Source organism: Coturnix japonica, chromosome 3 (genome assembly GCF_001577835.2).
Source record: "Coturnix japonica isolate 7356 chromosome 3, Coturnix japonica 2.1, whole genome shotgun sequence".
In the NCBI taxonomy this organism is placed as follows: domain Eukaryota; kingdom Metazoa; phylum Chordata; class Aves; order Galliformes; family Phasianidae; genus Coturnix; species Coturnix japonica.
The window spans coordinates 94,673,774-94,690,388 of NC_029518.1; the positions used below are offsets into that span (position 1 = coordinate 94,673,774).

At 41.1% G+C, this 16,615-nt stretch overlaps 1 protein-coding gene across 5 annotated transcripts in view; it reads left to right on the plus strand.

Moving 5' to 3' along the window:
- Positions 1 to 16,615, plus strand: part of KLHL29 (kelch like family member 29) — a 389,364-nt gene that overhangs the window by 136,034 nt on the left and 236,715 nt on the right. For all 5 annotated transcript variants that reach the window (XM_015859531.2, XM_032443409.1, XM_032443407.1 and 2 more), the window contains exon 3: positions 10,289 to 10,594. In XM_015859531.2, the coding sequence (XP_015715017.1) occupies positions 10,334 to 10,594 (261 nt within the window). In that variant the 5' untranslated portion in view covers positions 10,289 to 10,333. The remainder of the gene's footprint in view (positions 1 to 10,288; positions 10,595 to 16,615) is intronic.

The window sequence follows — 16,615 nt, forward strand, 5'->3', positions numbered from 1 at the left end:
AGTTTATTAGTTTCACTTCGGTCACTGGTGAATATCATCCCCCCTCACAAAAATAACACTTTAATTCTGCCTGATTTGAAATAATTGACCGATCAGGAATGAGGCATGTGCAGGGAGCTACCGAGCCTGAATTACACCGTAGGCCTGGAAGATCAATTGTTCTGGAGCGGAGCTGAGCCGCTGCAGCCTTCTATTACACCTGCCTGTTTATTGCACTTGGCCGGAGGGGAAGGCACTGCGCCATTCTGATCTGTTGCCTCGGAGAAGTAGGGATGTAAAAGGAATGCAAAATAAGGGAGCAGCAAGTGATTTTTTTATTTTTTTTTATTTTAATACATTTTATACTGATATTGAGGACATTTGAGTAAACTGAGCTTCCAGCTTGTAGAAAAGCACATGTATTCTTCCTTCTTTCTCTGCTGATATTCTTTGCTAAATGAAGTTTAAATCATTATTTTATTTTATTTAGTTAGTTTCTTAATAACACTTGCAGTGATTGACTGGTAGCAGTAGCACGACTGCTTAGTAAAATTAGTCCCACTGGAAGATAATTCAGATGCTGCATCTCTTCTCCTTCCTCCTCCTTCCTCTTCTCTTTCTGCCTGTTTTAATGATTTCATTTTAAGGAAAACGACCTGAGGCACAGTGGAGGGGAAAAAAAATAAACAAATAAAAGCCACGACAGCACAAAAATCGGCTGGACTTTTTCTTTGGCAAATCGGTGGAACAGAAGTGAGGCCAGATGTTTGCTATACAGGCATTTGGCTTGTATATAAGATTCTAGCTACACGACTGCATATAGAGCCTTTGACAGCCTTGGCTGAACGGAAATGAGTGATTGCTATTCAGGATGAAATGCAAACATTTTGGCCAGCTCTTGCAAATCTGGGAGCTTTACGGTTACATTCTAAACTAGGTTCTTGGTGTTCTTAAATCCATATTTAAGTGTGCAGATGCTTACCAAGCGTGATTTGATTTCTCTCTGTGATTTTTCAAGGTTCTACATCACCTAATGCATCTTGAGAGGGATTTTGCGAGTGGCTCTTGCTTTTGAGAAATGAGCAGATTCTTATTTTATCGTGTTGGTTCTAAAGCAGCTAATTAAAAGCTTCAGACCTCTGACCTAGAAAAGGTAGGTTGCTGATTTTCTGCATTCAGCAAACAGTCTCGTCTGACAGCTGGGAAGATAAAACAGGATTCGCTGGTGACAATTTTAAGTGAGAAGTAAGAAAAGGTGGTAGAAGAAGTGATAAGAGGGATAGCTTTTAAGAGGCACGGGAGCAAGCTGAGAGGCATTTGGCTTTGATACTGGGTGTGCTATTAGTTCCTTAGGAAGGTGGCACCATCCCTCTTGATTCTCAAAGAGTCTGCCTTTCAAAATGGAAGAAAAATTGCAAGTAGGCAAAAGCGATACTTCTGTTGAGCCAACCGAGAATGAAATCAATCCTTTTTATGAAGTATGGTTAGGCCATAGAGGTGATGAACGGTGGTGGCATATAGACAGATAGCATGGGCTCTGGCTACCTCCTGTGACATCCTATTGAAAGGGAACACTGACATTTGAAATCCCCAGGTGAGAAGAAGCAAAATCCAATAGTTCAGGGGTAAGGAGTTCCTGGTGCTTATATACTGGTGCCAGTGGTGTACCCATGTCACAAAACTGTTTCTGAGAAATATAGCAAGAAAATGTCTCCACTAAGTCCTTCAGGACCTCTGAAAGAGGCAGCTCCTTAAGTGAAGAGTGAGAAAGCTATTAAGGATATGTGCACAGAGGTTAGCAACCATCCCATGTTTAGGGCATTTGAAACTAGAAAAACTGTAGTTCATCCCGTTGGTGCAGGCTTCATGTACAGCCTTACTGCAGTATCAGGATAACTGCACTTTCCTACTTCAGAAAACAATATGAGCAAATCATGTTAAAACCTCTAAAGTCCTGAAAGAGAAAATAGAGTGCTTCCCCTGTTGCTTGTGAACAGTGGCTGGGATGGGACAGCCCAAAAATATTCTGTAAGAGGGAAAAAATACAGTTACTTAAGTTTTGAAGGATAACAGGTGATCTTGAGAGATTTTGCTGTAAAATGTGATGTATTTAACCCTTTCCTTGGCGAGAGCCTTTCTCCTCTAATTGTAGTGACTGATTGATTAGACCTCCCCAAGGGCAGGAAAATTGAGAATGGCAGTAAATCAAAGGGAATTTCTCTTGCCTTGTCCAAATGTAATCTGAACACCTAGTCCACCCCTCTCTGAAACCAGCCCCAGAAGACCCCAGATCTTAATTAAATTTTGTGAAATTTAATTTGTGACATTTGGCAACACTGACAGTAGCTTATTCTGTATTTCTGCTTTATTAACTATGAAGTCTTGAGCGAGATTAGGTATGTCAGGTGCTGGCAGCCACTCCATGCATTTTGAGAAGGTGGTGGATTTCCCCAGAAGAAACCCAATCATTTCTCTGCCTCTTCTACCTCTCGGTTTTGGAGCATATTCAGTGGGTGATGCCCAGCCATGCCCAGCCGTTCTCTGTGCAGGGACTCACAGTCCCAGCTGCCCACCCTGCTGCGTGAACCTTCCTGCACAACCCCCCCGCCAACTGACAGTAAACGGTAGCAGCTTTTGGCATTTGTTTTTCTTTTGTTTGCTTTTCTTGCTAATGAGATAATTTAATTAGGGGAGCCAATGTTTGGGGCAGTGTTTTGTAAGCAGAAGTGTTACAGAGGGACATGATGCTGTAGTTGTTGTTTTTATCCACTCTGCCCGTTTTTATTTAGCAAAGCAGCAACAGCTACCCAGGACCCTAGAGACATCTGAGAAAGTTATTGTGCCTTTGTGTAAAGTACCGGTGGATCTTCATTTAGGAAACTGCTATGCAGAATTCCAGTTGTGTTGCTGCAGAAGGACATTGCAAAGCCCAAGAATCTGTCACAAGTGGCAGCTGCAATTGGTTTTGGGGAATGGAAAGGGTTGAGTGCTCTGAGCTTTTAGCCGTGGGGGTGTACCAGATCAAGCGAGAGATCTTAACAGCTGAAAACCGAGAGGGAGAGGAATGGAGTTAGGGATATTCAAGTTACCTACATCCCCTAAACCATTTCATATCAATTTATAATTGGCAGTAGCTGTGTCTGAGGATATGGATCAAGGCCTTTGAAAATAGTCCAAGACGTCTGACTGATAGGGGGCTTCCCCAGAAGGCAACCCCTGGGCCTGCTGTAAACCCTACACCTTTTTTGTGTGCGTCCAAATTTTACACACTGCAGGGCTTGCGATGGCTTTGTTCTTCATCTTCTGTTCTAGCAGTGTGAACCTCAGGACCTCAGATGCCTCTGGACAACTGCAGATTTTTTCTCATCCCACCAATGCTTGTGATCCGTAAATTTCAGGGTGTGTTACCTACTCCACTCAGGTTGTAAAGGAGCTGGCATATGAAAGCAAAGAACGAAGGATAGGAAATGATTTTATCTAGTATAAATTTCCACGTGGAATTTCTCAGAAGCTTAATATAAAACACATACATGCAGACTTTTTAATACCTCATCATTATGAAGCCTGTATTCTCCTATCCTTGGAAGCAAGACACCAAACCACTAAGGTAGGGTATCACCCTCAGTGTCACTGATTGTATTTGTATCCAACTGGGTAGTCTTTTTTCATATCCCAAGTATGTAAAACTATCTATGTTCATCTTAAATACTCAAGAGTGTGCAACATTTTGTGGCAGAGAAGGAAAGAACCAATGTATGTGCTCTGCATAGTGAACTCTGTCCTGGGCAGACAGTATTGCATCTCTGATTTATTATTTTTTTTAATGTGTCCCAAAGCATGGCCTCCTCTAGCATATATTTGGAAAAATCAAATCCTGTGTAAAACCCTACATAATCTCTTAAATCTCATGTTCCTTTATCACTTACAGGGTTAAGATTTTTTTTCTTTTTTTTTTTTTTTTCTTTTTTAAGATCTGATTGTAGCAAAGCAGCTCAAGTCTGTGTCTTGTCTTGGATTTTACAAGAGCTTTACAACTGTTTACAAGACTAAATCAGGGGTTTACAAAAGTAGACCTTGCTCGATAATAAAGTTGTTTCCTTGCCCCTCAAATATTTCTGGGTCTTATCTTTCTACACAGCTGCTTGTAGTTCAGCTTTACAGAATCTCTTGATTGGATTCCTACTGCCTCAGTCTAACAAAGAAGTCTTTCAATGAAGTTACCCAAATGGAAAAAAAGAGGTTAAGTAAAAAAAAAATAAATGTGAAAATGGATTAGTCAGATCCATGTGGGCTTCTAACAATAATTCCATATATGTCTAAGGAATAAGTCTTTGTAGGTTATAAATAATGCGGCTCAAATTAAACATTTTGTTTGCCCTGCTTCTGAAGTGAGGACTGGCTGCTGAAGATGCCAGGTCTTCTAATTTATTACTGCTTAGTATGTCCACTGCTATATTTGGAAGATTTTTTTTTAACACACATTTGTTTGTGTTTCATGCACGTGCTTGTATGACTTTGCAATTAAATGGCATCCACAATTTATGGTAACGCTCATACATTCCAATGTGGTTTTGGTGCTGTAAATATAAATGAACATCCTTAGGCCCGTTGCCTCGAGAAGGGGTTGTTGTGTTGGTGTGCGCTGATAAAACTGCATCCAGTAGCATTTCGCCTGCAGCATCTATCTGAAATCATTTGAGATTAGGTACTTAGACATCTTCTGTATCACTTACAGTTCTTCATGCTAGATCTCATTACAGCAAATCTCTCTCTTCTTCTTCATCTCTTTTTTGTGTGTGAATCTCATAAAATACTTACGCTTTGCATGCACTTAACTGCTTTTTAAGCTCCCTAACAACCTATTTTACCCGTGCTTCCATTCATCCAGTCTGAAAACATGGAAGGCTATTTAGCTGCTTATTTTAACGTTTCAAACTATTTTCGTCCATTTCCCTAATGGCTGTGTACCTACTTCCGCTGTGCTGTCTCCCAACTTCTCTTGCAGATCATATTTCTCTAATGTTATTATATAAAAGGTAAATTTAGAAACAAATGCTTACCCGAGAAAAAAAATTTAAATTAAAAGGTTGACCTTTATTTTTAAAATCACTTAATGTAGTTGACAAATAGTCTAAGAAATCTGATTCTCTGCCTTCAGACTGGCTGAAAGCCTGTTTTTCCTTCTCTTTGTATCTTTGAGGACAGGCATTTTAAGGAGCCCTGGACCTGATAAAGCATGGAGAGCAGGGAAAAAGCTGCTCTGAGGCTCAAGCCGGACTGTCATTTAGTGGAACATGAATAGGAAATGCTTTATTTTTTTTCTCCGCAGAACAGTGAGTGCATTGGGCTTGGGGGGAAGAAGGGCTGTGTTTAAATGTATTGAGCATAAAATGAAATGTTAATCACTTAGGTTTAATAAATCTGCAGCAATGATCTGTTTGAACCTGGTAAGAGGCCTGTAGTTAGCACGCTGCTATCTCAAATGCCTCTGGTCTTTTTCTTGCCTCTGTGTATGGAGTTGAAGCTGTGGAAGCAAGGAACAAATGAGCTGGCAGAAGAGATGTGGTGAAAAATGAATTCCAACACAGGGGTGGTTTTCAATTAAGAAGGCAGGAGGGTTTCCGAATTGCCAAAGGGGTGAATTTGGGGTAAATTTGAAGGTCGGATACAGTTATAGATGTTGGTGGCCCACATTTTAGACCTGAAGATGCTCATGTTCTGTAAGAAAAAAGTCTCAGATGCTACTGTTGAGTAAGCTGTTTCTGTGAGAAGATTTGGGAACTGCTTGTCTTCACCAGCAGGGATGTTCCCAAAATTTAATTTTCCTCAAGACAGGGTGGTTGAAGTCATTTCTTTTTATGGCATCTCTCGCTTGCTGCATTGTATTTTGGCTGTGGAGAGCTAAGATGGACACCTAAGGAGAGTCACATGTTTCTCAGAAGAGTGGTCAGTATTGCTGCATTACTCTCTACCTTTCTTCCTTATTCAACCATCTCAATCCCATCTTGCTGTGAAAGAAAGTTATGGAAGAAACAACAAGGTTCCTGTACAGTCCTCTTGCAGTCTCTGGAGAACTTTACACAGTCTTTCTCTGAAACCAGGAGAGTCCTCTGTGCTTGGCGTGGCCCTTGCAGTGCATCCATGGCTATGGTTCTCTTCAGGGACCAAGGCAGGCATTTTGTTTGCTTCGCCACATCACTAAACTTCCTTTTAGGTATCTCATGGGATTTCTTTTTTTCCTCTGGTTACGCAGTCTTTCTTCTGTAGCTTGCAGCCTTTTTACACAGCTCTCCCTTAATGCCAATTTACTCTTTTTGCTTTGTATTTATCAGCTTATCCGGTATCAGCTATGGGTTTCTCTCTTCTCCCTCTCTGGCAAGGGTGCATTTTCCCCCTCTAAGAAAAATCTTGTTCCTTTTGGCTGCACAATGAAATCCTTTGATTCTATGTGACAAGCAGGAGCACACGTTTCCTTTCTAGTCAAGATTAAAGACACACAGCTACTTCGGTGATTACATCCTAGTAGAGTGTGGGGGAAGGCCTGTCTCATTTCCTTCACCACCTTCACAAGATGGTATGTCAGCTGAATTAGCTGTACAGAGTGATTTTCAGCAGTGGCAGCCTGCAATAGCCCTCCTCTTGGACTTCTGAGATACACATATCCTACATTCCTTCTATTGCTCGGTTTGTCTGCCCTGTGGTTTTATGGCTCCGATGGACGATGGACATATCTGAGATAGATTTAGCTTATCTTCTCAATAGCTGGCTTCTAGGCTTGGTGGCAGGAAGGTTCATTCTAGCTGAAAAATCAGCTCCCAGAACAGAGGTTGATGGATTATACTTATAGCTAAGGCTTAGCTGGGGCAGCAAATTCACTGTGGACAGTACTGGTTGTTTCCCAAGTCAGAGAAAGAAGGTGAAAACCTTCTTTCTCTTCCTTAGTGTGGTGTTCAGAGGGATCTAACACTATTTGAAGGGCCTAGAAAAGAAAAGCGTTTGTCCATGCACTAGAATGTTGAGAAAAACATTCCTTTAACAGGGAGAACCAATGAATTATTTGTAGGTGTTGATATTGGCATTTGTAAGCATTACTGTCTTTCTCCTCTTGTTCACTGTATTGGGAAGATGGTGGGGTTGTGGGATTTTTGGTTTATTCTTAAGAGAAAACCTAAAGAAATCCACATCTGGAAAATTTTACCCCAAAATTGGATATGAACCTGCGTCAGGGGAGGAACAGGTTGCGTATCAGGAAAAGGTTCTTCAACAGAGTGGTGGGCATGGAACAGGCTCCCCAGGACAGTGGGCACAGCCCCAGGCTGCTGGAGCTCAAGGAGCATGAGGACAACGTTCTCAGAGATAGGGTTTGCAATTTGGAATTGCTAACAAGTGAGTTAGGGTGAAAATGCTTGTAAATGCTTTGGTTACCAATTTTTGTCCTTGCTATTTGTGTTGGTCTGCACTGGCCTCCTTCACTGCCATTTCTCAAGAAGGTTTGTGCTGTCCTGTGTCATCCTCTCTGCAGAGGAATGTGATGATTAGGCTTGGCTCAGAACACAATTTGTTGGCAAAGTTTTTCTTATGAGTACTAAAGATGTTTGAAGCGTTATGATGATGATGATTATCGTCCTTGACAAAGATAGCCCAGACAAAGCATAAACGCTGGATCCGAAAATACATTTAAAAATAAGCCAGCCTGTTCACAAACCATTTCTTACCTCACCCAGCAGCTATTTATGACAACATTTTATATTGTTTCTAATTTTAAGCAATTAATACCCAGCACCAGCAGTTGAATCCCCATTTATTAGATAGCTATCCCCTCCAGTATTTCTGCACGACTTCTTGCTGTCAAGTATCCTTGTACCCAGCCAAAAATGACACGCTTGAAGCAAGCGGTGTATATTTAATGCAGCGCATTTTCAACCCTTGCTTTCATTTTTTAGTGGAAGCGTAATAAAATAGAGTAGCTGGACAAAGAAGAGAACTTGCTTGTGAAGAGGTTGGTGGGTTTTAAGTAAACTTCTTAATGCATGGTTTAGTCACTGGCTTTTTTCCTGCTTGTTATTGACGTAATTGCCTGTCAGTCTCATCTGATAGTAGAATTGCTGGGGGCATGGTGTCTTGGATCGTGTGGCAAAAACTGCTAGCTATTGACTTATGTGCATGTGCGCGCTGCTCTGCGCTGAATTAAATGTCAGATATACTCAAGTGTGTGGGTGGGTGGGGGCTATGTGATTTGGTTCTCCCTCATTGCCTTGTCAAGAAGTACACTAACACAGCTAATGGAGATCCTCGAGCTCAGAAGGAGAAGGGCATTCAATTGACAGCCACCTTCCAAACAGTCAAAAAAGATAGCTTCATACAGCAGCAGGGGGAAATGTGCGGTTTTAAGAAGAAACTTTTCTAGAGGCAAGGAATAATAAAGAGTGTTTTCAAATGGATTTTCTCACCCTTAAAGACACTGTGTTCAGGGAATATCAGTATGCAGAGTGTTGGTTTTGTGGTCAACGTCTACATCCCTACTGTGTGGGCCCCACGACGTGCTGGAGGAGATCAGTGCTGCAGAGGGGCCCAACCAAGGCCATTCATAGAATCATAGAATCATAGGATTCCCTGGGTTGAAAAGAACAACAGTACTCATCCAGTTTCAACCCCCGGCTATGTGCAGGGCCACCAACCAGCAGACCAGGCTGACCAGAGCCACATCCAGCCTGGCCTTGAATGCCTGCAGGGATGGGGCACCCACAGCCTCCTTGGGCAACCTGTCCCATTGCATCACCACCCTCTAGGTGAAAAACTTCCTCCTAATATCCAACCTAAACCTCCCCTGTCTCAGTTAAAGCCATTCCAGGTTCCTGGGAGATCTTTGTTGAAGGATTGTGATTGTGGTAGAAATTTTGTTTCTTTCTATTCTAACCACATTTTATAATATTTTTTTTTTTAACAGAGGAAGAATTTTCTTTCTCTCAAGCCAGTATCTCTCTGGTGAACCAGATGAACCTTTAATATGCTGAATTTAGTCATAGTAGCTGCCTGAGTTTACCCTTATTTATTTATTTTGTTTAATTCTGCCAGGTGAACAAGTACTGAATTTGTTGGGCACGCTGTTCTGTATCACTTCTAAATAACATCTGTCTGAAGTAGCTTGTTATCTTTAAGTTTCTGGGTGACTTCTGTTTCAGCTTCCCTTTCAGCCATGATGAGCAGATATTTTTACTGTCTGTTTTTGTATTGAAGAATTTGTAAAGCAAAACCGCTTCAGCTGACCTGTTGTTGTTATTACAAACAATTTATTGCATCGTGTGATGCAAATAAAATAAATCAGATGCTGCAGTGACCTAGATACTCATTATGTATTTATGGGAATAAATATATTTAGCATTTATTTATACTGTTCTTCAATCTCACATGCTGCAGTCTCTTGGTTACTCAGACCTCTGCTGGGAAAATAACATTATTGCCACCCATTCTGCAGGTTAGGAAACCTCAGACAGGAGACTTAAGTAAGTGCTGTAGGCTATGTAAGATATAATTATAAGAACTAGGATTAGATGTTGGGAGTCTCAACTCCCTGTGTTGTGTGCAGACGTCTTGTTGCTGGCTGATAAAATCTGTGGATAACAAAGACCAAGGAGGTAAGGAATGATAAGGGCAGGATGATCACACAAAGTGATTTGGTCATTTGATTGTACATTTGATTGAGTACATTAAGTGTTTTAAATCTAGCCAGAAGCACTAGAGGAGATGAGAAATGTTGGCTTGCCTTGGCTCAGGTGTCTTTGGGGTGAAGTGTTTCTGTGAGAAGGCCTTATGTAAAGGAAGGGAGGGAACAATGCAGATTGGTACTCAGCTTTGAAAACAGAGAAGTAATGAACAGCTTTACAGGTAGATTTTTCTCTCCAATCTGATGTTGGTCACACATCAGGTGCAGCAAAAAAGTGGTAGATCTGAAGGGTGTTGAGAAAACTATAGGCTGGAGCTGTTGGAAGCTTCTTTTTGTTATCAGAACATTTGAATGATTTTCTTCTATCTTCTGTTGCTTGTTATTCTGCTGGAGAGTTTAGGCAGATGGTGTTTCGTCGGGTCTGAGGCATGGCGCTCTCCACCACATGCTTGTAACTGTTCTAACACTCTCCTTTCTGTTCTTGATTAACATTTACTACACCACGGTGCTCTTCTTCCTGATGTTCAGCTCAGAAAGGGAATGAAGCAGCACTCCTCTGATGCAGAGATTTGCCCTTAGGACTGTGGGTACAGGTGCTATGCTTGGGGCCTCATCCCTTACACCTCTTTGTTTTCACTCCCTCAGGCAAGGTCTCGAGTTCCCTGTGAGCAAAAGTTGCCCTACATCGCGATGTCACGGCACCACAGCCGGTTTGAAAGAGATTATCGGGCCGGGTGGGATCGTCGGGACTGGAGCTCCAACGGCAACCACGTCAGCAGCACCAACTGCAGCAGTGCTGCCAGCACCAACAGCAACAACCGCCCTGGGCTTCTGCCCCTGCCCATCGTCCCTTCCCGGCTCCCCACTCCAGCCACAGCCACTTGTACCACCGTCAGCAGTGATGTGATCACGAGCCTGGTGGCCAACTCATCTCCAGCTTCAACTACCAAAGTAAGAACTCTGTATTTTTTTTTTTTTTTTTTATTCCGAGTTTGATGTGTTTGAGGGGAAATTAGAGGTGGAGGAGCATCATCTGTCCCTTCGCAATATCTGTGTTCGCAGTGTAGCACATAATTGAGCTGACTGTTCTTCCTCAAAGACTTAACGAGTTTCCATGTTTCTGAGAGGCCCAGGGCTAAGCAGAGCAAACTCCGCTTTTCTTCTAGCACTGCCTACATTTGGGCTTTCCATTGCTTTTCCTTGTTCCCATTTTTGCTTCTGGGAATGCTCTTCTCCCTTCACCAAGGCAGGGCTGTGTTTGACGATAGGTGGATATGGGTTTTGTGCAGAAAGGAGCAGAAGAGGCACAAAAGCCATAATTTTGGCTGAATGGTGGGTTTTCTTCCCTCTATTTGTAACTTTCCTATAAGGTTTTCATAGCCTTGTTAGTAGTGCACATTAGAGTGCAACAGCAGGATTGTTACAACCGGGCTCTCTCACTTGTACAAAAGCACACACTAAAAAGGAAGGAAATTTCAGACCAAAGAATTGAAACCATTAGTAAACCATTGATTTGTTGTTGTTGTTGTTCTAATATATAATCAGGGGAAGGGGGCAACTTTTCCTTTAAGAATAAAAAATAAAAAAATTAGTACTTTTAAACCTGCAAAGTACAAGTTATTATTCTGGTAGAAAGTTGGGGTTTCTTTGTGCATGCAAATTCAAATAGAACAGCTGGGGAATACAGAACCCTGGCAAATTGTAAAGGTGACCACAGTGTTAGCAAAGTGAGCCAGAAGCACTGCTGGTTTTCTTTTTATGATATTTAAATTTTCTTTCAACTTGGTTTCATTTTAATAACTGCTAGTGCCAAATGCAGCAGACACAGACAGGGGGAAAGGAGACAATAAAGTTATTTAAAGCCGAGAGCAAGCTGAAATTTTACTGCAGTACCATTATTATATTGATTTTATTTTTTCACACTGTGGAAAAACAAGGTCAATGCTCTAAAAGGGAATATTAGGCCAAAGTTTACGTTGTCTATGGTTTTAAAAATTTTCCATAGTGTCTTCAAATTATCTTCATTTGAAAGAAGCCAATCAGATTCAGATCAAAACATATTTAGGGTTCTCCAGATGCTATCCGCAGATAGATGCATTTCAATCGTGCTTTGTCTATAGAAGATTGAGGCAATTTTGGAGCCAAAGCAGTCATTTTATTTATCATGACCTTTGTTCCTGGGTCTGCTTAGAGTCCAGCTATTGTCAGAAGCTGATCAGCCCTTCTCCCAGATGTTCAAACCCATTTTGAAGCACAGCAGTGCCAGTAAACCATGTGTTTACTGGGGGAGAGGAGGCAGGAACTGCAAGTTAAATGCCTTTTGATCATATGTTCAATGTGAACTGTTTTCTAAATTACCTTATTAGGCAATTTTCTGATTACTTTCATTAGTAAGAATGTTTTGGTATGAATAGATCAAAAGCAATAAACAGGCAAGAATGGAGGTAGCATGGGACACTTTTTGTTCAGAGAACTGTTAATCAGCTGTGTAATCTCCCATAAAATTAATGTGCAAAAATGCCTACAGTCTTTGCCCCAGCCTCTTCTGCCAAAAATCAGCTGCGCAGCTCTAGAAATTCAAAAATGCACGTACTAAAGAAAAAACTTTGAAAGGGAAGGGAGGGAGGTAGGATCAACAGAGATGTAAGAGTCTAGTGCATAGCAAGCTTCCAACTAATGATGTGGAACGGTGTCAGAAGAAAACATCAGGTGCTCATACATACTCATGTTCACCCTTCCTGTCTCTGCCTCTCTCCCTCACACACAGCTGATTTACACTTGTGGTTAGCAGTGTCCCCAGCCATTGCCTTTCTCTTGTGAAACCCAGCTGATGGTTAACTGTAAAAAATTAGGTCTGTATAACGAGGAAATCGCAAGTCAGGAGAGTGAAGTGGTTGCATAGTTTATTTAAAGGAAATAGGAATGTGCCAAGTTTTCTCGAGCTGTGGAGAACTCACAGGCTACAGTCTGCAGCCATTTTGGGAGTATTTTTATGGAGGGCCAGTGGCAACTTAAACTGTGAATGCCTTAGTTTAATTTTGTGATCAGAACGGGGATATTAGATCGCCTAGTTGTAGTCTTCTGCAGTCTAAACCTTCCTCAATGTTATGGCAGTTGTCATTAGACTCAATGATGAGCCTGGTGCCCCACACAAGAGGTGACGTGGTGGGTGAATAAAGTAATTGCATTGTTTTAGAGCAAGAAGGTTGAGAACATAGTTCTTTTCCTGTAATAGTCCAGGGATATGGATAAAGGCAGTGATGTGCCTCCAGGCTGAAGAGAGAAAGGCCTCTTTGTTTTATCCAGTTACCAGTTTTGACTTTATTGTATCTTCCTGATCTGTTCTGAAGAGCATGAAGAATGGAGGCCAACCCTTTGTTTTGTGTTCCTTCTATTTGATTATGCTCCCAGTTACAAGTTTGTTTCATTTACTTTATAAGTCATTCATTCTACCTTCAGATTTCTGGTCACCGGTTCATCTGGTTTCCTGCAGTGTTCCAGTTTTAGTAGCCTCCAAAAGGACTGCGTATCTTTTTGTGTCCCGTCCAATTCCTCATTTGCCTTTGAAAATCTGGATACTAAAACCATATGCAACGTTTCAGCATCATACTGTTCCTTTGTACAGAGATAAAAGTGCTCCCTTTCTCTGTTCTCATGTATACAGAGCTGATAATTGTTCCAGACTTTTTTTGCCGAGATGCTGGGAGCACACATAGCATTTCCCTCTTGGATGCTGCTTCCGGAGTAACTGCTTTCACGGGTATAGAATCAGAGTCACAGAATCATAGAATGTACAGTCATATGTTCATAATATAGTTATATGTTCATAGACTCATATGGTTCAATCACATGATACAGTCATATGTTCATAGAATCATATCATAGAGTCATAGAACAGCTTAGATTGGAAGGGACCTTAAACATCACCCAGTCCCAGCTCCTCTGACATGGGCAGGGTTGCCACCCACCAGAAGAAGCTCCCCAGAGCCAACCTAGCCTTCAGTACCTCCAGACATGAGGCATTCACAGCTTGTCTGGGCAGTGCCAGAGCCTCCCCAGTCTCTGAGTAATTTTAGCCTAACATCTGATGTAAACCTCCCCTCTTTCATATTTAAACCGTTCCCCCTAGTCCTATCACTATCTGTCCATGTAAAAAGTCAGTCTTCCTCCTGTTTATACACTCCCTTCAAGTAATGGAAGGCCACAATGAGGTCTCCCCAGAGTCTTTTCTTCTCCAAGCTGGACAAGCTCAGTTCCCTCTATCTTTCTCTCTAAGAGAGATTCTCGAGGCCTCTAATATCTTCATGGCCCTTCTGTGAATCCACTTCACATCTTTCTCACGTTGGGAGAATGGGCTGCCTTCCTTTCCTAACATGCGTAGCTGTAACACTTGTTGCGTGAAAACTCATCATTTCATATGAAGGCCTTATTCTTCTTACTTCCCACTCCTTTAATATCTTTTTTATCCACAAATTTAGCAGTACTTTGCACATTTACTTCCAAATCTTGTTTGAAAAGTTGAATACCATTTCGCCTAATATCATTTCTTGTCTCATTTACCATTGGCAGCTAATCTTTGAGGAAAAACTCTGTTTACCAATTCTTAATTCACTGAACACCGCTGTTGTGAAGTGCAAAGTCTTTAATCCAAAACACTGCACAGTGCTAAGTCAGTAGTTACTAAAAATGCATACCCATGTCATTGTTCTCCATTACATGTTATCAAGTAGAGTTATCATTAGAGTTATCTCAGTCTTCTGATGGTCCATATTGACAGGCTTTGGTGATATTCCTGTCCTTCAACTCCTGATTCACTGAATCCCAAAATGACAAATTCAAAATGGACGAAAAGCCTTGTTTTCTCTCTCGGTACTTGTCTGGACTGTGAAACTGCCTATATTGGTGCTGAAATAGCTCAGGGAATTTTATCAATAAATGGTTAGAAGGAGCACTAGGCTATGTAATCTGGCTGAAACATTTGGTGTTTAAATGATCATGGAAATGTATGTAAGATTAAAGACTTCACCCTGAATTATGAGATATGAATGGCAAAAGCATTGGAAAGGAGAGGCAAACTTGATAAAATTAACTGTCGGAGAGAGGTGAAACCATCTTCAGCAGGAAGCTTAATATATATAATGCCAGTGATGAGGGGGTTGGGCTTGAGCTGTGTTTTTATGCTTCAGGAAGAGCTTTTAACATCGTTCTGCGGAGGGCTTTGGAAGGATTTTATTGCTAATTATTAATGTGCAGGAGAACTTTAGAACTAATTATACTTTGCAGACCTTTGAAATTTGTTCTCAAAGCGTACCTGTAATCTTCTTAGCACAGATGCTTTGGTACAAATCACACTTAGTGGATCTGCCACGTTTAAGTACTTACGGATGTTTGGTCTGAGTTATTTAAACAAAACAAAAAACCACCACCACCAAAAAAAAAACCCCAACCCTGTAGTTTCCTAAGCTTTATTTTTTAGCTGAACAAAATAATGGTGATACTTTGTGCTGCTGTAACCCATTTCATTGGAGGTTGCCAGTAGAAATAAGAAAACCCTCTCAAACCTCAGCAACTTATAAAAAATAATTTAATGCCTCACTTCCAGTGCACCATCAGGGAAGCTGAGGCACTAAGAGGTTCTGATCATTTCCTACATTGAGATCCTTCCTCAAGCCTGAAGTAGTCAGTAAGAGAGAGTGCTGCCATTAAGCTCCTGCGTTTACCCCAGTTCTTCATGTCCTGAGCCCAGTCAGGTATGGTGATGGAGATCAGGTTTGGCTTTGTCTGTGTTTGTGAGGCGTTGTTTGTTTTCTTGCAGCGAGGTTATTTGTTGGTAGAAGGAAGCTATCAAAGAAATCCATATAAGACTGCAGCACTGCTTAAGATATTGGCAACAAAACACTCTAAAATTCATTTAAGGATGCTGCCTGCCATTCCAAGTATGTTTTCTGTTCATCTCAACAGCACCTTCATTCTTTGTTGCTTTTCTGAATTACTTTGCGAGTTACTTGTACAATTTTCTCCATCAAAGCTCCTGTATCACAGCTTCAATTTAGAAGTGTTGTCATGGGCTGTAATTTGAAATTTTATTACCAAGAGATTTTTTGGTAATAGAACATTTACTTTTATCATCTCTATATTATTTTTAAATGCCTGAAAAGATTGATACATCAACAGAATCTGTGCAGTACCAGGCAAGATCTAGGGTTGTGTTTTTTTTCATTCAACCTTAATTTTAAAAACCTTTTGCTTGGAACACAAATTGATTCTTAAGCCCCCACACACTTAATGATTTGTTATTCTCAAGGTTAAACCTATGACAAATCTTATAAAAATGCCAGTCTTCGGTTTTGATAGGATTTTCTCCAGCCAAGCTTGGAGATAACTATATAGTTTTAAGTCTTTAAATAGCATAACTGAGATGTGATGCTGGCTTCAGCGCTCCCACAGCATTTAAGATATGTGTGTTGTTGCGCCTGTAGTTGTGATCCCACTGTGGTTAGCCATGCTTAGGATGTGGGAGAGAAGACAGAGATGGTAAAACATTTGTTCACCTCTCTGGAAATCCAAGCAAGGATTTCAAGGGAAAAATCGCCCCCACTGCTTTTGTCTCGGTGCATCATAGCAAGCAAATTGCATTGAAAAAATGCGTGGGGAGGGAAACAAATATATGTTAAAGGCAAAACAAGTCGGCGCAGCTGAGGAATGCATGGTAAAAAGGAATGAAGTGGAACAGCACAGAGTAAAATGTTCTGTGCTTCCTTTCTTTAAGGTCCAAAAAACGTGGTTCCCTCAATGGCAGTCTGTCATATGCAGCCGGTTTGCTGTACATTGCAGAATTTATATTGTCAGTTCTCTTCCTCTCGCTTCTGAGGTGGTGATTTGCTAAGCTGGTGTGTGGCTTCCACAAATATTTAAAATATTGATTAAGCAGAGGAAAAACAAACATGAATTGTTTTTTCAAGTTACGCCTTA